The sequence below is a fragment of the Neoarius graeffei genome, chromosome 15 (genome assembly GCF_027579695.1).
Source record: "Neoarius graeffei isolate fNeoGra1 chromosome 15, fNeoGra1.pri, whole genome shotgun sequence".
NCBI classification, from domain to species: domain Eukaryota; kingdom Metazoa; phylum Chordata; class Actinopteri; order Siluriformes; family Ariidae; genus Neoarius; species Neoarius graeffei.
Window position 1 is genome coordinate 52,882,968 of NC_083583.1, and position 18,580 is coordinate 52,901,547.

At 41.0% G+C, this 18,580-nt stretch overlaps 1 protein-coding gene across 1 annotated transcript; it reads left to right on the forward strand.

Annotated features, from left to right (window-relative positions):
• Positions 1-1,364: 1,364 nt before the first annotated feature.
• pex11g (peroxisomal biogenesis factor 11 gamma) lies at positions 1,365-18,295 on the forward strand. Its single transcript, XM_060941603.1, has 5 exons — positions 1,365-1,634; positions 11,426-11,614; positions 11,736-11,914; positions 17,658-17,729; positions 17,835-18,295. The coding sequence occupies exons 1-5, from the start codon at positions 1,572-1,574 to the stop codon at positions 18,031-18,033; spliced, it is 702 nt and encodes a 233-aa protein (XP_060797586.1). The 5' UTR covers positions 1,365-1,571; the 3' UTR covers positions 18,034-18,295.
• The last annotated feature ends 285 nt before the right edge of the window (positions 18,296-18,580 follow it).

Consider the following 18,580-nt stretch of genomic DNA (forward strand, 5'->3'; position numbering starts at 1 on the left):
TGACTTGGCCATTCCAAAACATTAACTTTTATTCTTCTTTAACCATTCTTTGATAGAACGACTTGTGTGCTTAGGGTCGTTGTCTTGCTGCATGACCCACCTTCTCTTGAGATTCAGTTCATGGACAGATGTCCTGACATTTTCCTTTAGAATTTGCTGGTATAATTCAGAATTCATTGTTCCATCAATGATGGCAAGCCGTCCTGGCCCAGATGCAGCAAAACAGGCCCAAACCATGATACTACCACCACCATGTTTCACAGATGGGATAAGGTTCTTATGCTGGAATGCAGTGTTTTCCTTTCTCCAAACATAACGCTTCTCATTTAAACCAAAAAGTTCTATTTTGGTCTCATCCGTCCACAACACATTTTTGCAATAGCCTTCTGGTTTGTCCACATGATCTTTCGCAAACTGCAGATGAGCAGCAATGTTCTTTTTGGAGAGCAGTGGCTTCTTCCTTACAACCCTGCCATGCACACCATTGTTGTTCAGTGTTCTCCTGATGGTGGACTCATGAACATTAACATTAGCCAATGTGAGAGAGGCCTTCAGTTGCTTAGAAATTACCCTGGGGTCCTTTGTGACCTCGCTGACTATTACACGCCTTGCTCTTGGAGTGATCTTTGTTGGTTGACCACTCCTGGGGAGGGTAACGATGGTCTTGAATTTCCTCCATTTGTACACAATCTGTCTGACTGTGGATTGGTGGAGTCCAAACTCTTTAGAGATGGTTTTGTAACCTTTTCCAGCCTGATGAGCATCAACAACGCTTTTTCTGAGGTCCTCAGAAATCTCCTTTGTTCGTGCCATGATACACTTCCACAAACATGTGTTGTGAAGATCAGACTTTGATAGATCCCTGTTCTTTAAATAAAACAGGGTGCCCACACACACCTGATTGTCATCCCATTGATTGAAAACACCTGACTCTAATTTCACCTTCAAATTAACTGCTAATCCTAGAGGTTCACATACTTTTTTGCCACTCACAGATATGTAATATTGGATCATTTTCCTCAATAAATAAATGACCAAGTATAATATTTTTGTCTCATTTGTTTAACTGGGTTCTCTTTATCTACTTTTAGGACTTGTGTGAAAATCTGATGTTTTAGGTCATATTTATGCAGAAATATAGAAAATTCTAAAGGGTCCACAAACTTTCAAGCACCACTGTATATATGCTTAATATATTTAGATACCTTAACTGTGTAAAAGAAGAAAAAAATCTTTGGTTTTTTAACTTTTGCTCTTTGTCTTTACACTGAGGTTGTGTTCATGTTTACTGTCTGAAGGCTGCTCGCTCTAATCGGTAATCTATTGTTCTGGTCTGAGGTAACAATTTCCAGTTTAAAGTTCACTCTTCATGTGTTCTTTCAGACTGTGTGCGGATTCTTTACTACATTTGTGTCAAGGTTCAGTCTGAGTTTCGATTAAGAGCACATGTGCATTAAAAAAAAACATATTTCTGTATAGTATAGACTTTCCCCAGCGACAGTAATGAGTTAGCGAGCTGTCACAGGAGCAGTCTGGTGTTGCTTTATGACCATATCTTAGTGATCATCATCATGGAGAGTTCATTTGAGTCAGTGGTGAATTTGCTGGAGTCCTACAGAGGAAGAGATAAAGTGGTGAGTGTTTACTTTGAAATAAGTCCTGCCAACGTACATTTCTATGTGATGCACGTACTAATATATATATATATATATATTACACTACCGTTCAAAAGTTTGGGGTCACCCAGACAATTTTGTGTTTTCCATGAAAAGTCACACTTTTATTTACCACCATAAGTTGTAAAATGAATAGAAAATACAGTCAAGACATTTTTCTGGCCATTTTGAGCATTTAATCGACCCCACAAATGTGATGCTCCAGAAACTCAATCTGCTCAAAGGAAGGTCAGTTTTATAGCTTCTCTAAAGAGCTCAACTGTTTTCAGCTGTGCTAACATGATTGTACAAGGGTTTTCTAATCATCCATTAGCCTTCTGAGGCAATGAGCAAACACATTGTACCATTAGAACACTGGAGTGAGAGTTGCTGGAAATGGGCCTCTATACACCTATGGAGATATTGCACCAAAAACCAGACATTTGCAGCTAGAATAGTCATTTACCACATTAGCAATGTATAGAGTGCATTTCTGATTAGTTTAAAGTGATCTTCATTGAAAAGAACAGTGCTTTTCTTTCAAAAATAAGGACATTTCAGAGTGACCCCAAACTTTTGAACGGTAGTGTGTGTAATAATAATAATAATACACTTATGTGTAATATGTAGGTGCATTTTACATCTACAGTGAAGATTTTTGAACAAAATCTATGTTCCAGTAAAACAGAATGTTATGATTCTGCAATAAGATTAATCAGTAATTAATTAAAGGTCAAATAAATTCCCACTGCAGTGAGTAGATCCTAAAAATGTCTGAGTATCACGGTGGTGTAGTGGTTAGCGCTGTCACCTCACAGCAACAAGGTTCTGTGTTCGAGCCCAGCGGCCGACAAGGACCTTTCTGTGCAGAGTTTGCATGTTCTCCCCGTGTCCGCGTGGGTTTCCTCCGGGTGCTCCGGTTTCCCCCACAGTCCAAAGACATGCAGTTTAGGTTAACTGGTGACTCTAAATTGACCGTAGGTGTGAATGTGAGTGTGAATGGTTGTCTGTGTCTATGTGTCGGCCCTGTGATGACCTGGCGACTTGTCCAGGGTGTACCCCGCCTTTCGCCTGTAGTCAGCTGGGATAGACTCCAGCTTGCCTGCGACCCTGTAGAACAGGATAGAGCGGCTAGAGATAATGAGATGAGATGAGTATAATGGTGGTGTAGTGGTTAGCACTGTCACCTCACAGCAACAAGGTTCTGTGTTCGAGCCCTGTGGCCGGCGAGGGCCTTTCTGTGCGGAGTTTGCATGTTCTCCCCATGTCCGCGTGGGTTTCCTCCGGGTGCTCCGGTTTCCCCCACAGTCCAAAGACATGCAGGTTAGGTTAACTGGTGACTCTAAATTGACCGTAGGTGTGAGTGTGAATGGTTGTTTATTTCTCTGTTTCAGCCCTGCAATGATCTGGCGACTTGTCCTGGGTGTACTCTGCCTCTCACCCATAGTCAGTTGGGATAGGCTCCAGCTAGCCCATGATCCTGCACAGGATAAGTGGTTATGGATGGATGGATGAGTATCAGTATTCAGTATTGATCAGCCAGTATCCAATATTGATTTGCTCTTAATAACTGAATTTCTGAGTTATTACAGAATGTCACAGAACAGAGTGATACCAAAATACAAGAAAATTTGTATCCTCTGTTCACATGTAGTCAGAGGCGATTCTAGAGTCTGTTGTGGCTCCAAGCAAAAATTTCCAGGGGGCCCTTCTGACCAGTTTCATCACCAATATGTTATAAATAATCTGACACCAACGAAAAATGTATGAAACCAAAGTTTCTTAAATTCCAAACGTGAAAATACAATGGTAAAGAACAATAAAAACAATAAAAAACAAAATAAATAAGCCCTCGGGCCCCGACTCTCGGGGGGCCCCTGGGCCAGGGGGCCCCAAGCAGTTGCCTGCCTTGCCTGTTCACAAGCTGCGCGTCTGCATGTACGGTGGCATGGAGGTGCATTGGGTCACATTGCACATGTGGTTTTTTTTTTTGTTTTTGTTTCTTAATATATATATTTTTTCTCCGTTACCATAACACTGTCATCAAGCCACTATGAGGGTTGCAAGATTTTTGGTGTTTTTGCTCGCAGTCGCAAAACTTTTTTTTTCAGCGCAGCCACGCAACAACTCCATGCCGCCCGCATTGTTTACACCAGGGATCAGCTGATTGAACTGAAGCCGGCCACTCGAGCAACAAGACCGGAAGAGATCCCTGCGGTAATTTGGCGGAAAACACATCGAGGATGCAGAGGAAATAAGAAGCTACGGAGGAAGAGGATGGCTTTGAGACAATGGAAGCTTATTGAAAAATCTTATAAGCCGTGTCTCCCTTCTATCATCATGGGGAATGTGAGGTCCACATGTTTGCTGTCCCCCCTACATGGCTTCTTATGCCTGTCTTTCAACAATGGCTTTCTTCTTGCCACTCTTCCAAGAAGACCAGATTTGTGGAGTGTACGACTTATACAACCCCGATTCCAAAAAAGTTGGGACAAAGTAGAAATTGTGAATAAAAACGGAATGCAATAATTTACAAATCTCAAAAACTGATATTGTATTCACAATAGAACATAGACAACATATCAAACGTCGAAAGTGAGACATTTTGAAATTTCATGCCAAATATTGGCTCATTTGAAATTTCATGACAGCAACACATCTCAAAGTTGGGACGGGGCAATAAGAGGCTGGAAAAGTTAAAGGTACAAAAAAGGAACAGCTGGAGGAACAAATTGCAACTCATTAGGTCAATTGGCAATAGGTCATTAACATGACTGGGTATAAAAAGAGCATCTTGGAGTGGCAGCGGCTCTCAGAAGTAAAGATGGGAAGAGGATCACCAATCCCCCCAATTCTGTGCCGACAAATAGTGGAGCAATATCAGAAAGGAGTTCGACAGTGTAAAATTGCAAAGAGTTTGAACATATCATCATCTACAGTGCATAATATCATCAAAAGATTCAGAGAATCTGGAAGAATCTCTGTGCATAAGGGTCAAGGCCGGAAAACCATACTGGGTGCCCGTGATCTTCGGGCCCTTAGACGGCACTGCATCACATACAGGCATGCTTCTGTATTGGAAATCACAAAATGGGCTCAGGAATATTTCCAGAGAACATTATCTGTGAACACAATTCACCGTGCCATCCGCCGTTGCCAGCTAAAACTCAATAGTTCAAAGAAGAAGCCGTATCTAAACATGATCCAGAAGCGCAGACATCTTCTCTGGGCCAAGGCTCATTTAAAATGGACTGTGGCAAAGTGGAAAACTGTTCTGTGGTCAGACGAATCAAAATTTGAAGTTCTTTATGGAAATCAGGGACGCCGTGTCATTCGGACTAAAGAGGAGAAGGACGACCCGAGTTGTTATCAGCGCTCAGTTCAGAAGCCTGCATCTCTGATGGTATGAGGTTGCATTAGTGCATGTGGCATGGGCAGCTTACACATCTGGAAAGACACCATCAATGCTGAAAGGTATATCCAGGTTCTAGAGCAACATATGCTCCCATCCAGACGACGTCTCTTTCAGGGAAGACCTTGCATTTTCCAACATGACAATGCCAAACCACATACTGCATCAATTACAGCATCATGGCTGCGTAGAAGAAGGGTCCGGGTACTGAACTGGCCAGCCTGCAGTCCAGATCTTTCACCCATAGAAAACATTTGGCGCATCATAAAACGGAAGATACGACAAAAAAGACCTAAGACAGTTGAGCAACTAGAATCCTACATTAGACAAGAATGGGTTAACATTCCTCTCCCTAAACTTGAGCAACTTGTCTCCTCAGTCCCCAGACGTTTACAGACTGTTGTAAAGAGAAAAGGGGATGTCTCACAGTGGTAAACATGGCCTTGTCCCAACTTTTTTGAGATGTGTTGTTGCCATGAAATTTAAAATCACCTAATTTTTCTCTTTAAATGATACATTTTCTCAGTTTAAACATTTGATATGTCATCTATGTTCTATTCTGAATAAAATATGGAATTTTGAAACTTCCACATCATTGCATTCCGTTTTTATTTACAATTTGTACTTTGTCCCAACTTTTTTGGAATCGGGGTTGTACCTGGGGGTGTACTTGGATAATAAACTGGACTGGTCTAAAAACGTGGACACTGTATACAGAAAGGGCCAGAGCCATCTCTATTTTCTGAGACAGCTGAGGTCCTTCAACATCTGCCGAACGATGCTGCGGATGTTCTGTGAGTCCGTGGTGGCCAGTGCCATCCTGTACGCTGTTGTTTGCTGGGGCAGCGGCTTGAAGGTGAAGGACACTAACAGACTCAATAAGATCATCAGGAAGGCCGGCCATGTTGTAGGCGTGGAACTGGACTCTCTGACAGTGGTGTTGGAGAAGAGGACACTGTCCAAAATAAAAACAATCTTAGACTGTCCTTCCCACCCTCTACATGAGGAGCTGATCAGCCACAGGAGCACGTTCAGTAAACGGCTGATTCTTCCACGCTGCACAACTGAGAGACCCAGGAAATCATTCCTACCTGCTGCAGTCAAGCTGTACAATGGCACTGTATAACTGTGGTCCACTGTCTTACCATGTATACTCTATCCTTAACTCAGGTGCAATATATGTATATAGGAATCATTGTATATAAAATCACTTCATTTTGCTTTTACTTAAGTTATTGAACTTATTTAAGTTTATTTTATTTTTATTTATTCTTTTTTCAGACGATTTTATCTTGTATTTTTAGACATGTTTACTTCTTTGATTCAGGAGCTTGGTAGCAAATTTGAATCTCCCTCCGGGGATTCATAAAGTAATTCTGATTCTGGTTCTGATTGTTTCTCACAACTGTGCTTGGGTTCTTGCTTGTGTGATGTTTCATACTTTTTTTCTCCTCCCGTCCTTGTGTATTTGGTCCGTGTACTTTTTCGTTCATTCATTATTCTATTTTGGAATGAAAGATGAAATTTAAAAAAGGGTGCAGCTTGGTCTCATCTCATCTCATCATCTCTAGCTGCTTTATCCTGTTCTACAGGGTCGCAGGCAAGCTGGAGCCTATCCCAGCTGACTACGGGCGAAAGGCGGGGTACACCCTGGACAAGTCGCCAGGTCATCACAGGGCTGACACATAGACACAGACAACCATTCACACTCACATTCACACCTACGCTCAATTTAGAGTCACCAGTTAACCTAACCTGCATGTCTTTGGACTGTGGGGGAAACCGGAGCACCCGGAGGAAACCCACGCAGATACGGGGAGAACATGCAAACTCCACACAGAAAGGCCCTCGCCGGCCACGGGGCTCAAACCCAGGACCTTCTTGCTGTGAGGCGACAGCGCTAACCACTACACCACCGTGCTGCCCGGGTGCAGCTTGGTGTTTTATTTAAAACAATACAAGCAGAAATGGCTCTATTTTGTTTTCGAAATGTATTGCCATCATCAAATAGTAGTATTAGAAAAGTGGACAACATTTCTGATCGTTTTCTTATTTTGTAATATTCATTTATTCCTTTATTGAATTTCATTTGACTGATCCTATATTTCACCCAGAAGTAAATTACACCGCCTGGCTCGCGCTCACTCATGTCTCACTTACAACACACGACGACGACGATAGCTCGACCTCCAGCGAGTTCGTGGATCATGGATGCTATGCAGTACATGCTCTTCAAATTAAGTCGGAATATGCCTCCAAAGACGCCATGCCATGCGGATGAGAATAAACAAACCATAACGCTCCCAACCCGCCCACAAGCTTAGGCTGCCAGGTCACCCAAAACCTAAGTTCTAAATAAACTAAAACGCAATTCAGAATGGCATTTTTCAAAATTGCTTTTTCCCTTTTTCTGCTGTTCAATGACTCATTTTCAATAACTAAAAAGACATCAAAACATGGCTCTGGATTCCATTTCACAAGTCATACACAAGTGTAAAAATTCATAAACGAGTCCTTTTTCATTTCTCATGTGACTTCCAAAATAGAATAATGAATGAACGAAAGAGTACACGGACCGTATTTCTTCTACAGCCAGACCATGTAGGATTTTTAAGACCGATACTGATTTTAGATATTTGCGGATTTAAAAATCTGATAATGATATATATCGGTCAGTTTTTTTTGTTTTTTTTTGTTTCAGAAACACATCACAAAGATTTTCGCTAACATTTGTTATATGTTATTTATTTGAGTCCTCACCAAGATAACATTTTACTGTCATCAGTAGTACTTTGCACAAAAGTAATGTAATTCACGTGGCAATTATCAACTTGCCATGAACACAGTTAATCCTGATTATAACCTCCGTCATAACCTACTCTGCTAGACTCTGCTTGGGTCAGCTGATTGTTGTGATTTGTGGCATTCCAAATGAGTGTCTTGCCAACAGTGGAGTTGCAGTGTGCCTTCTGGTGGACAAACTATGTAATGACAACACTCGTAACATGGTTGAAGGCTCCATCTTCCATCTCATCATTTCTTTTTCAGTTGTCATTTATTGGTTATTATAAATGCTGATACTGATTTATCTGCAGTTAGTTCATATCAACCTGATAATATCGGCACACTGATTTATCGCTCGGGATCTAAATTCTTCTGAGTTCTCCAGTTTCCTCCCATTTCAGAAAACATGCCAGTAAATACAGGTATGTGGACTGGCTACTCTAAATTGCCCCAGGTGTGAATGTGTATGTATGTGTACAGTGTGTATATATATATATATCATGCATGATGCTCTGTGATAGACTAGTGTCCCGTCCAAGCTGTATTCCCGCCTTGTGCATAGTACATTAGATTACTGCCATTTAGCAGATACTCCTATCCAGAGCGACGTACAGTGGTGCTTGAAAGTTTGTGAACCCTTTAGAATTTTCTATATCTCTGCATAAATATGACCTAAAACATCATCAGATTTTCACACAAGTCCTAAAAGTAGATAAAGAGAACCCAGTTAAACAAATGAGACAAAAATATTATACTTGGTCATTTATTTATTGAGGAAAATGATCCAATATTACATATCTGTGAGTGGCAAAAGTATGTGAACCTTTGCTTTCAGTATCTGGTGTGACCCCCTTGTGCAGCAATAACTGCAACTAAACGTTTCCGGTAACTGTTGATCAGTCCTGCACACCGGCTTGGGGGAATTTTAGCCCATTCCTCCGTACAGAACAGCTTCAACTCTGGGATGTTGGTGGGTTTCCTCACATGAACTGCTTGCTTCAGGTCCTTCCACAACATTTCGATTGGATTAAGGTCAGGACTCTGACTTGGCCATTCCAAAACATTAACTTTATTCTTCTTTAACCATTCTTTGGTAGAATGACTTGTGTGCTTAGGGTCGTTGTCTTGCTGCATGACCCACCTTCTCTTGAGATTCAGTTCATGGACAGATGTCTTGACATTTTCCTTTAGAATTTGCTGGTATAATTCAGAATTCATTGTTCCATCGATGATGGCAAGCCGTCCTGGCCCAGATGCAGCAAAACAGGCCTGAACCATGATACTAACACCACCATGTTTCACAGATGGGATAAGGTTCTTATGCTGGAATGCAGTGTTTTCCTTTCTCCAAACATAACGCTTCTCATTTAAACCAAAAAGTTCTATTTTGGTCTCATCTGTCCACAACACATTTTTCCAATAGCCTTCTGGCTTGTCCACGTGATCTTTAGCAAACTGCAGACGAGCAGCAGTGTTCTTTTTGGAGAGCAGTGGCTTTCTCCTTGCAACCCTGCCATGCACACCACTGTTGTTCAGTGTTCTCCTGATGGTGGACTCATGAACATTAACATTAGCCAATGTGAGAGAGGCCTTCAGTTGCTTAGAAGTTACCCTGGGGTCCTTTGTGACCTCGCCGACTATTACACGCCTTGCTCTTGGAGTGATCTTTGTTGGTCGACCACTCCTGGGGAGGGTAACAATGGTCTTGAATTTCCTCCATTTGTACACAATCTTGTACAATAGATTGGTGGAGTCCAAACTCTTTTTAGACATGGTTTTGTAACCTTTTCCAGCCTGATGAGCATCAACAACGCTTTTTCTGAGGTCCTCAGAAATCTCCTTTGTTCGTGCCATGATACACTTCCGCAAACATGTGTTGTGAAGATCAGACTTTGATAGATTCCTGTTCTTTAAATAAAACAGGGTGCCCACTCTCACCTGATTGTCATCCCATTGATTGAAAACACCTGACTCTAATTTCACCTTCAAATTAACTGCTAATCCTAGAGGTTCATATACTTTTGCCACTCACAGATATGTAATATTGGATCATTTTCCTCAATAAATAAATGACCAAGTATAATATTTTTGTCTCATTTGTTTAACTGGGTTCTCTTTATCTACTTTGAGGACTTGTGTGAAAATCTGATGATGTTTTAGGTCATATTTATGCAGAAATATAGAAAATTCTAAAGGGTTCACAAAGACCACTGTGCAACATACCCAGAGCAGCCTGGGGAGCAGTTGGGGGGTTAGGTGTCTTGCTCAAGGGCACTTCAGCCATTCCTGCTGGTTCAGGCAATCAAACCAGTGACCTTTTGGTCCCAAAGCTGCTTATTTAACCATTAGGCCATGGTTTCCCCATAGTGTTCCTGGGATAGGCTCTGGATCCACCATGAGCCTGACCAGGATAAAGCAGTTACTGAAAAGGAATGAACAAATATTGATGTGTATAATCTGTGTTGTATCACATTACATATCCACAGTCTGAAAAGCATTATGTGCTCAGTATTTCCTCGACTCAGGGCCTCCCAAAGGAGCGAACCACTGAGCAAACTTCTGTTTGGAGAACACCCAAGTTTTCACTGAGAGACAGTTAATGGACCGGAAAATTCTTCAGCGACGTTCCAGTCTCTCCAAACATAAAACTTGGTGGCTTGGCAACCAAGAAGCTTTTCTTCCAGGAAAAGGATTCCTTCTTCACTGGTGTTGTCACTCTAACTAAATACGCTTGAGTTTTTAATTGATGTTGTGCTAATATCTTACAGAATATGCTGGAAAAAAATTGGAGAAGGATATGAGCATCCCCACTACAACCCTGCTCAGTGTTTGCTCATTGTACAATTGCACATATTACATGACAAGGACATGTTTTAAAAAATAGTTTGCTCAAAAATTAAACGTAGGTTATTTTTCCACACTTCAAAGGTAGTCGATCAGTTAAGGCTTGTTTGACGTCATGTTTGGTGACGAGAAAACTCAGCCTGCAAGTCACAGGCTTACAGATCCCATCAGTTTTCTTCATTTTGATTGTTTTGTGGTTTCACTGTAGTCATTGCTTGTAGTCATTTTGGACATTAAAATCAAAACAGGTGGACCACCATCCATCCATCCATCCATCCATCCATCCATCCATCCATTATCTGTAGCCGCTTTATCCTGTTCTATAGGGTCGCAGGCAAGCTGGAGCCTATCCCAGCTGACTATGGGTGAGAGGCGGGGTACAGCCTGGACAAGTCGCCAGGTCATCACAGGGCTGACACATAGACACAGACAACCATTCACACTCACATTCACACCTACAGTCAATTTAGAGCCATCAGTTAGCCTAACCTGCATGTCTTTGGACTGTTGGGGAAACCGGAGCACCCGGTGGAAACCCATGCAGACACTGGGAGAACATGCAAACTCCACACAGAAAGGCCCTCGTCGGCTGCTGGGCTTGAACCCAGGACCTTCTTGCTGTGAGGCGGCAGTGCTAACCACTACACAGGTGGACCACAACCTCTGTTAAAACACTAGATGACAACTTATTCACCACTAACATTTTTCTCTTTTTTCACCATGGCTTTAGATAAGGACAGTTTGCTATGGATCGCAACTGGTTGGTGGTATCCTTTCAAGAAAAACTGCCAACACCTCACAGCTTGGCAAGGGTCTCCTGCTCTTCTCAGCTCAGCTCAGTCACTGCCGGACAGTGCTGCGCCTGTTTGATGACCTTTCCATGGCTGCTTACTCGCTGAGCTATGGACTAGGATCCACGGTAAAGTACAAGCTACTGTTCACTGATCAGGGCCCTGTGGATGATGTGGTCCATGATGTAACTGTCGAGTACTAAATGAATGGAGAGTGTGTTTGAATAGTATTTTCCATGGTATTTACAGGAAGAGGACAAAGTGCTGCGGTGCATGTCGGTGCTGATTAATATTGCAGATCAGCTGTATTACCCGTGTGAACATGTAGCCTGGGCAGCTGATGCAGAGCTCATTAAAGTCAAGTCCGACAAATGGTGGACACTAAGCACAGTTCTGTGGGGTGTGTCTTTACTTCTGGGCACTCTCAGGTAAAACAGGAGGAGTTCTTGTTCAAACAGTTGCTTGTACTTGTTTTTGATATTTGTAGATATCAATGATAGGGGAGAGTGGGGTAAGATGAGCCACTTTTTACATTTTTCATCATAACTACATGTTAAAGCCATTTTTGCTTCCAGTCTACACACCATACCAAATTTCAAAGTGTACTGTTACTATCTGAGCAAAAAACAATTGATAAGTTCTTATGGTTAGAGTGATATTACCTCTTGAAAAAAAAAATGTCAAGTGGCTCAACTTACCCCATGCACGGGGTAAGATGAGCCACTGTGTGGGGTAAACTGAGCCAACACAAAACATGTTAGGTTAACAAAGTAAACAACTTTTATTATTAGAAATGCAATCAATGAATCAAGTCAAGTCAATCAAGTGGGGGATAGGGCCGTTGCACAGAGAAGGGGAGATGAAGAGAGAGGTGATAGAACGAGATGGGATAGGGAGGGATAGATAGATGGATAGAGAGAGAGATATGCGTAGATAGATAGAAAGAGGGATGGTTAGAGAGGGAATGAGAGATATACTATATTATAGAAATTACTAAAACAGTAGAACAGTGCCAAAAAATCTTATTTCTTTCAGTAGGTTAAAACATTGCTAAAACATGCAGCAATCATTCCATCAATCATTTCATCATTATTCAATGTTCCAAGCGTTCAAATTGCAAGGGAACACCATTTGCCTCTCCCTCCGTGCTGTCCCCCCAACAGTAAAGGGGCGGGGCAATTTTTTCACAATATCCTGTCTTGACAGGACAGCCTCATCTTTCTCTTTGAAGACAAAGGTTGGCTTTCTTGCAGAGCCATGGCATGACCGGCTTCTTTTGAGAAATCTTGCCTCTATTTCGAAGACATCCAATTTGATTATCTGGCCAATGAAGAAATGCACTTTCACCAACTTGGTATAACCTGTCTCTACCTCTCCATTCTTTATCTTTTCAATGAACCTAGTCAGAGTCATCCTGTCCAAATGCATATCTCTTGCCACAGCCCGAACAGGCCTGCCTTTCCTGACTTCCTCTGCGGCTCTCTCCAAAACTGCACGGGACTGTGCGGCCCTGTCTGTTTTTCTTTTGTATGAGTGTGGCATCATGCACACCTGTAATAACAGAGGGCATTATTTTATTTATTAAAAACGTTTTAAGCATATTATTTATATTAACATGTTATTTATTTGTTTGTTTATTTGTTGTTGTTGTCATATATGACCAGCAAATGTGAAAACTTAAGTGTCATCCATATTGGGTAAGCTCAGCCACCAATGGGGTAAGTTGAGCCAGTGGCTCAACTTGCCCCACATCTAATGGCTCATCTTACCCCGTGGCCACCATTTTGTAGAAAAATGCTAATAAAGGGGATTAGGCTAATCAAAATTATTTTTATTAGCATTCATATCATAGCTTAGAAAGCCACTAACTTAACCCTAATGTGTCTAAATATTATTCTACTTTTGTCTTCTCTAAATCACCTTCACTGTGGACAAACATGGAATTGACTTAGAAAGCACAAAAACACATTTTTATAAATATCTCCCTCACCTAGTTTGACATGTGGTGCTCCTCTCCACAAGTGTAAGTAAATGGTCCCGCCCCCCCTTTGAATGTGGTCACATGGTCACATTTGTTTACTGTTTCTTAGAAACAGGGGGTGGCTCATCTTACCCCCTGGCTCATCTTACCCCGCTCTCCCCTACTCATAATGTGTGTAAACTTATAACACTCATTGAACACGTCTTTTAATTGCATGTATTACACTGTACATAATAGAGATATTTATAACAACGGTAAAGGTCACACTGCATGAAACTTTTTTTTTTAAATACAGTTAAGTGTAAGGGTTTGTATCCCTCACTGGTCCAGGGTTTCAGAACGACAGTGCACTTCTAACTTACAGGGGTTTTGTTTGTTTGTTTGTTTGTTTGTTTGTTTTTAACAGATGCAAAGAATTTAAGAAAGTAAAAAGCACGACAAATATCCAACACATAAGACAAAAGGAACAGTAAAATAATGTGGGACAAAATGGAAGGAAGAATGGGGAGAATTTTACAGTTTGCAGTATTCAAAAGCACAAACAATATGCAAACAGGTTGGAGATAGTGGTAAAGGCAAAGGGTGTGTATACAAGTTATTAAAGAATATTTATACTCGGGGTGGGAAATACGATAATATAATATTTTATAAACGATAATACCAGTCAAAAGTTTGGACACACCTTCTAATTCAGTAAATACAGTAGAGAAAAGATAATGGAGCCAGATTTGTGACGTCACCTGCGGAAGCGCCAGCAGGCTGCGCGAGCTTTGCACGGTTTCAGTGCACAGCCTGTGTAGTCCAAGCGCTTCCATTTCTCTCTCATTGTCCGGTCTTTTGGAAAACGATGAGTACTAATCCCATCAAGATTGGTGTTGCTACACCCTCCTATGATACATCTGTTAACCATTTTAATAATTACGCGATAACATTGAAGAAATTTGCAGAAAACCACCAGGTCGTTTTCTCATAAACAAACCAGCGCTGACGTAGGATTCAGAGGGAGGCGTCCCGCACGCGACGTCACGAAAATCAATGTTTGCCGGGAAATCCAAATGCCAAGTTTTTTCAGAGGCGGACCAATTCGCCTCAAATGGCTTGATTTCAACTGAATTTTTCTGGTATTGTGCAAGGTAAAAAAAAATTACAGAGAATGCAGAATGTTACAGATATTTGACCAAAGTTTAATATAAAATAGGAGAATTACATTGATCTTGCTCCTGAATTTACCCGTGATATGCACTTTAAGATCTCATCTCATCTCATTATCTCTAGCCGCTTTATCCTTCTACAGGGTCGCAGGCAAGCTGGAGCCTATCCCAGCTGACTACGGGCGAAAGGCGGGGTACACCCTGGACAAGTCGCCAGGTCATCACAGGGCTGACACATAGACACAGACAACCATTCACACTCACATTCACACCTACGCTCAATTTAGAGTCACCAGTTAACCTAACCTGCATGTCTTTGGACTGTGGGGGAAACCGGAGCACCCGGAGGAAACCCACGCGGACACGGGGAGAACATGCAAACTCCGCACAGAAAGGGCCTCGCCGGCCACGGGGCTCGAACCCGGACCTTCTTGCTGTGAGGCGACAGCATTAACCACTACACCACTAGTTTTTTTGTTTACCACATAATTCCATATATATGTTCCAGATGTTATTTCATAGTTTTGATGTCTTCAGTATTATTCTCCAATGTAGAAAATAGTCACAATACAGAAAAAAAAAACTATGAATGAGTTGCCTTTATTTTGTCACATGAACCCTCAAGCACAGCGAAAGTCCTCCTCTGCATTTAACCCATCTGAAGCAGTGAACACACATGAGCAATGAGCACACACACATACACACACCCAGAGCAGTGGGCAGCTATGCTACAGCGCCCAGGGAGCAGTTGGGGGTTCGGTCCCTTGCTCAAGGGCACTTCAGCCATGAACTTCATTCACTTCCTTCACGTTTTTCTTGCCAGTCCATCAAACAGGTGACCTTTTGGATGGCTGCTTCTGTCACGTTTAGGCCATGGTGATGAGTAGGTGTGTCCAAACTTTTGATTTGTAGTGTATATCATAGACTAACTTTACACTGTAACATATAGAGGATATTACACGGTGGTGTGACGATATGAAGTTTACCTTGGAGTGGTAAATGTATATTTCACGAGTAAAGCGGAAAAAAAAAATATATATATATATATATATATATATATATATATATATATATTAGAAAACTGTAACCCTTAACTCAAGTGAATTTAAAAAAAAAAATCCCTAAGAAATAATTTTTCATAAAATCACCTGTTCCACAATTATTGGCACCCATAACAATTCCTAGAAAATAAATGTAATTGAAGCATTTCTGTCATTTTTACTGTAGTTTATAAAATTGATCAGAGTATCTAGGAACCTTTAATTAGCTAGTAATTCATCACATCCTGTTTCCCTGGGGTATAAATATGACGTGACACAGAGGCCTATTTCTCTTATCCACTCTTCAACATGGGAAAGACAAGAGAACAAACCATTCAAGTAAGGCAGATGTGTGTCGACCTTCATAAGTCAGGCAATGGCTACAAGAAAATAGCCGCTCGCCTACACCTGCCCATATCTACAGTCAGAGGAATCATCAAGAAGTTTAAAACAACTGGAACAGTGGCAAACAAGCCTGGACGAGGATGCAAGTTTATCTTGCCACCACGCACAGTGAGGAGGATGGTAAGAGAAGTAAAAAGTTCTCCAAAGCTCACTGTTAGAGAATTGCATCAAAGAGTAGCATCTTGGGGTCACAAAGTCTCCATAACAACCATCAGGCGCTATCTACATGCCAACAAGCTGTTTGGGAGGCATGCACGGAAAAAGCCTTTTCTCACTTACAAGCATAAACGTGAATGTCTGGAGTTCGCTAAGCGGTGCTGGGACTTCAACTGGGACCGTGCGCTTTGGTCAGATGAGACCAAGATAGAGCTTTATGGCAACAAACACTCTAATACATCACAAAAGATGAGGATGCGGAAAAGCACCTCATGCCCACTGTGAAGTATGGGGGAGGATCGGCGATGCTGTGGGCCTGTTTCTCCTCCAAAGGCCCCGGGAACCTTGTTAGGGTGCATGGCATCATGAACTCTTTGAAATACCAGGACATTTTAAATCAAACTCTGGTGGCCTCTGCCCGAAAGCTGAAGATGGGTCATCACTGGGTCTTTCAGCAAGATAATGACCCTAAACATGTGGCCAAATCTACACAAAAATGGTTCACCAGACACAAAATCAAGCTCCTCCCATGGCCATCTCAGTCCCCAGACCTCAACCCAATTGAAAACCTGTGGGGTGAGCTGAAGAAGAGAATGCATAGGAGAGGACCCAGGACTCTGGATGATTTAGAGAGATTGTGCAAAGAGGAATGGTCAAATATCCCTCTCTCTGTATTCTCCCATCTTGTGAAATGTTATAGGAGAATATTAAGTGCTGTCTTGTTGGCAAAAGGGAGTTGTACGAAGTATTAACATCAGGGGTTCCAATAATTGTGGCACACATGATTTCATGTAAAAGAATTATTTCTTAATGTGGGATTTTTTTTCCCACTGAATAAATGCACTTGAATTAAAGGCTGGATTTTTCTCTTTTTTTGCATTGTTGTCCTATATTATTTAAAAAAAAATGAATTTATTAGAAGCCTAAGAACATATCTTAACGAGGGGTGCCAATAATTGTGGAGGGCACTGTATATATTTGTGTGTGTGTGTAATTGATTTAATTTTTTTCATAGGTTTTCTTTTTTTAAACAGCTGCAAGTTTTGCTGTCAGTTTTTTAAGAATTTTTTTAAACAAAGTTTTTTGTTTGTTTTTTTGCAAATGTGAATTATTGTGTTCTTCTATTTTTGTTATATTGGGCTCACCAAAATTAATCCAAATTCAGAAAGGAAGATGCACATTTTAAAAGTAGTATCTTTTCTTTTTATTAATATTCATTAATATCAGAACTTGTGATAGAAACCTTTCTATAACTCACACTAAAACACTTGAGTATTAAGTCATTTTTTGTCTTTTAATCTTTTCTTTTTGTCCTAAAAGTATGTAAACATCATCCCTTATTCTTTCTTATTGGAATTTATGTTGATACTTTCATCACTTTTAGAACAAATCTTAATAAAGATTGATAGAAATGAAGAGCACTTTGACTTGGTTTCAGATCACTCAGAATCATCCGGAAATTAAGGAAGAAGGCACAGAAATGCAGAGAAGCAGGACAAGGAGACAGCAGGTGAGTTTTTCATATAAACACAGTTAAGCTGTTTTGGAGTTTACAGCATGAACTGCTTTGTGAGTTGACTGCAGTTGTTTGATGCTGTCTTTATTTTATTTTTAGGGGAACCACTGTTGACATTCAAAATCAGATTTGGGGAGAGTTTCTTAATATTCTTAGCAGCCTGGCAGATCTGAGCAACGCTATTCATTGGATGCCACCTGGATTTCTTTGGGCCGGTCAGTTCCCTGATTGGCTGGTGGGATTAATGGGGACTGCCTCCTCCCTGCTTGGCATGCTGCACATGACCTCCAGCGATTAAAGTGTCAGTGTCTGACATGATCAACTGTGGGGACCTGAATGAATGTTTTTTTTTTTTTTTATTATTAGCCCTTATTAGGGTTTACACGGTGATGTAAGCTGCATAATGATTTCACATGATACACTGGAACAAGTACATGTCCAATTCTTATATAATGTAGACAGTATGTAATATGTAATCAAGAGACCGATTGTACAGAAAAATGAAACATAGCACTTTAGGTAAAGGATGTACACTGAGCAAATTGATAATTTACAATAAAAAATCATAGAAATTAAATTATACATGAAAACTGAAATAAGTGCTTCTGTGTTGTAACTTGATTAATTTCCACTCAAGAATTATCTATCTATCTATCTATCTATCACAGAATGTCCTATTAGTCCCCCCATTTATTTATTCAGTTTGGGTTTGCTGTCTTGCTGGAAGTGAATGGGACCACACCAGCACAGAAAACTGAACAAAAGTAGAACAAATAAGGGAATAAGTCAATAACTAACTAAACAAACAAATAAATACATACAGATCATTTATGTGAAATAAATAC

Bases quoted from the DNA above. Each gene is read 5' to 3' on its own strand.
- pex11g (XM_060941603.1), top strand. From the start codon at position 1,572: ATGGAGAGTTCATTTGAGTCAGTGGTGAATTTGCTGGAGTCCTACAGA. The intron at 1,635-11,425 runs GTGAGTGTTTAC...CCATGGCTTTAG, and splicing joins ACAGAGGAAGAGATAAAGTG to ATAAGGACAGTTTGCTATGG. The intron at 11,915-17,657 runs GTAAAACAGGAG...ACTTGGTTTCAG, and splicing joins TTACTTCTGGGCACTCTCAG to ATCACTCAGAATCATCCGGA.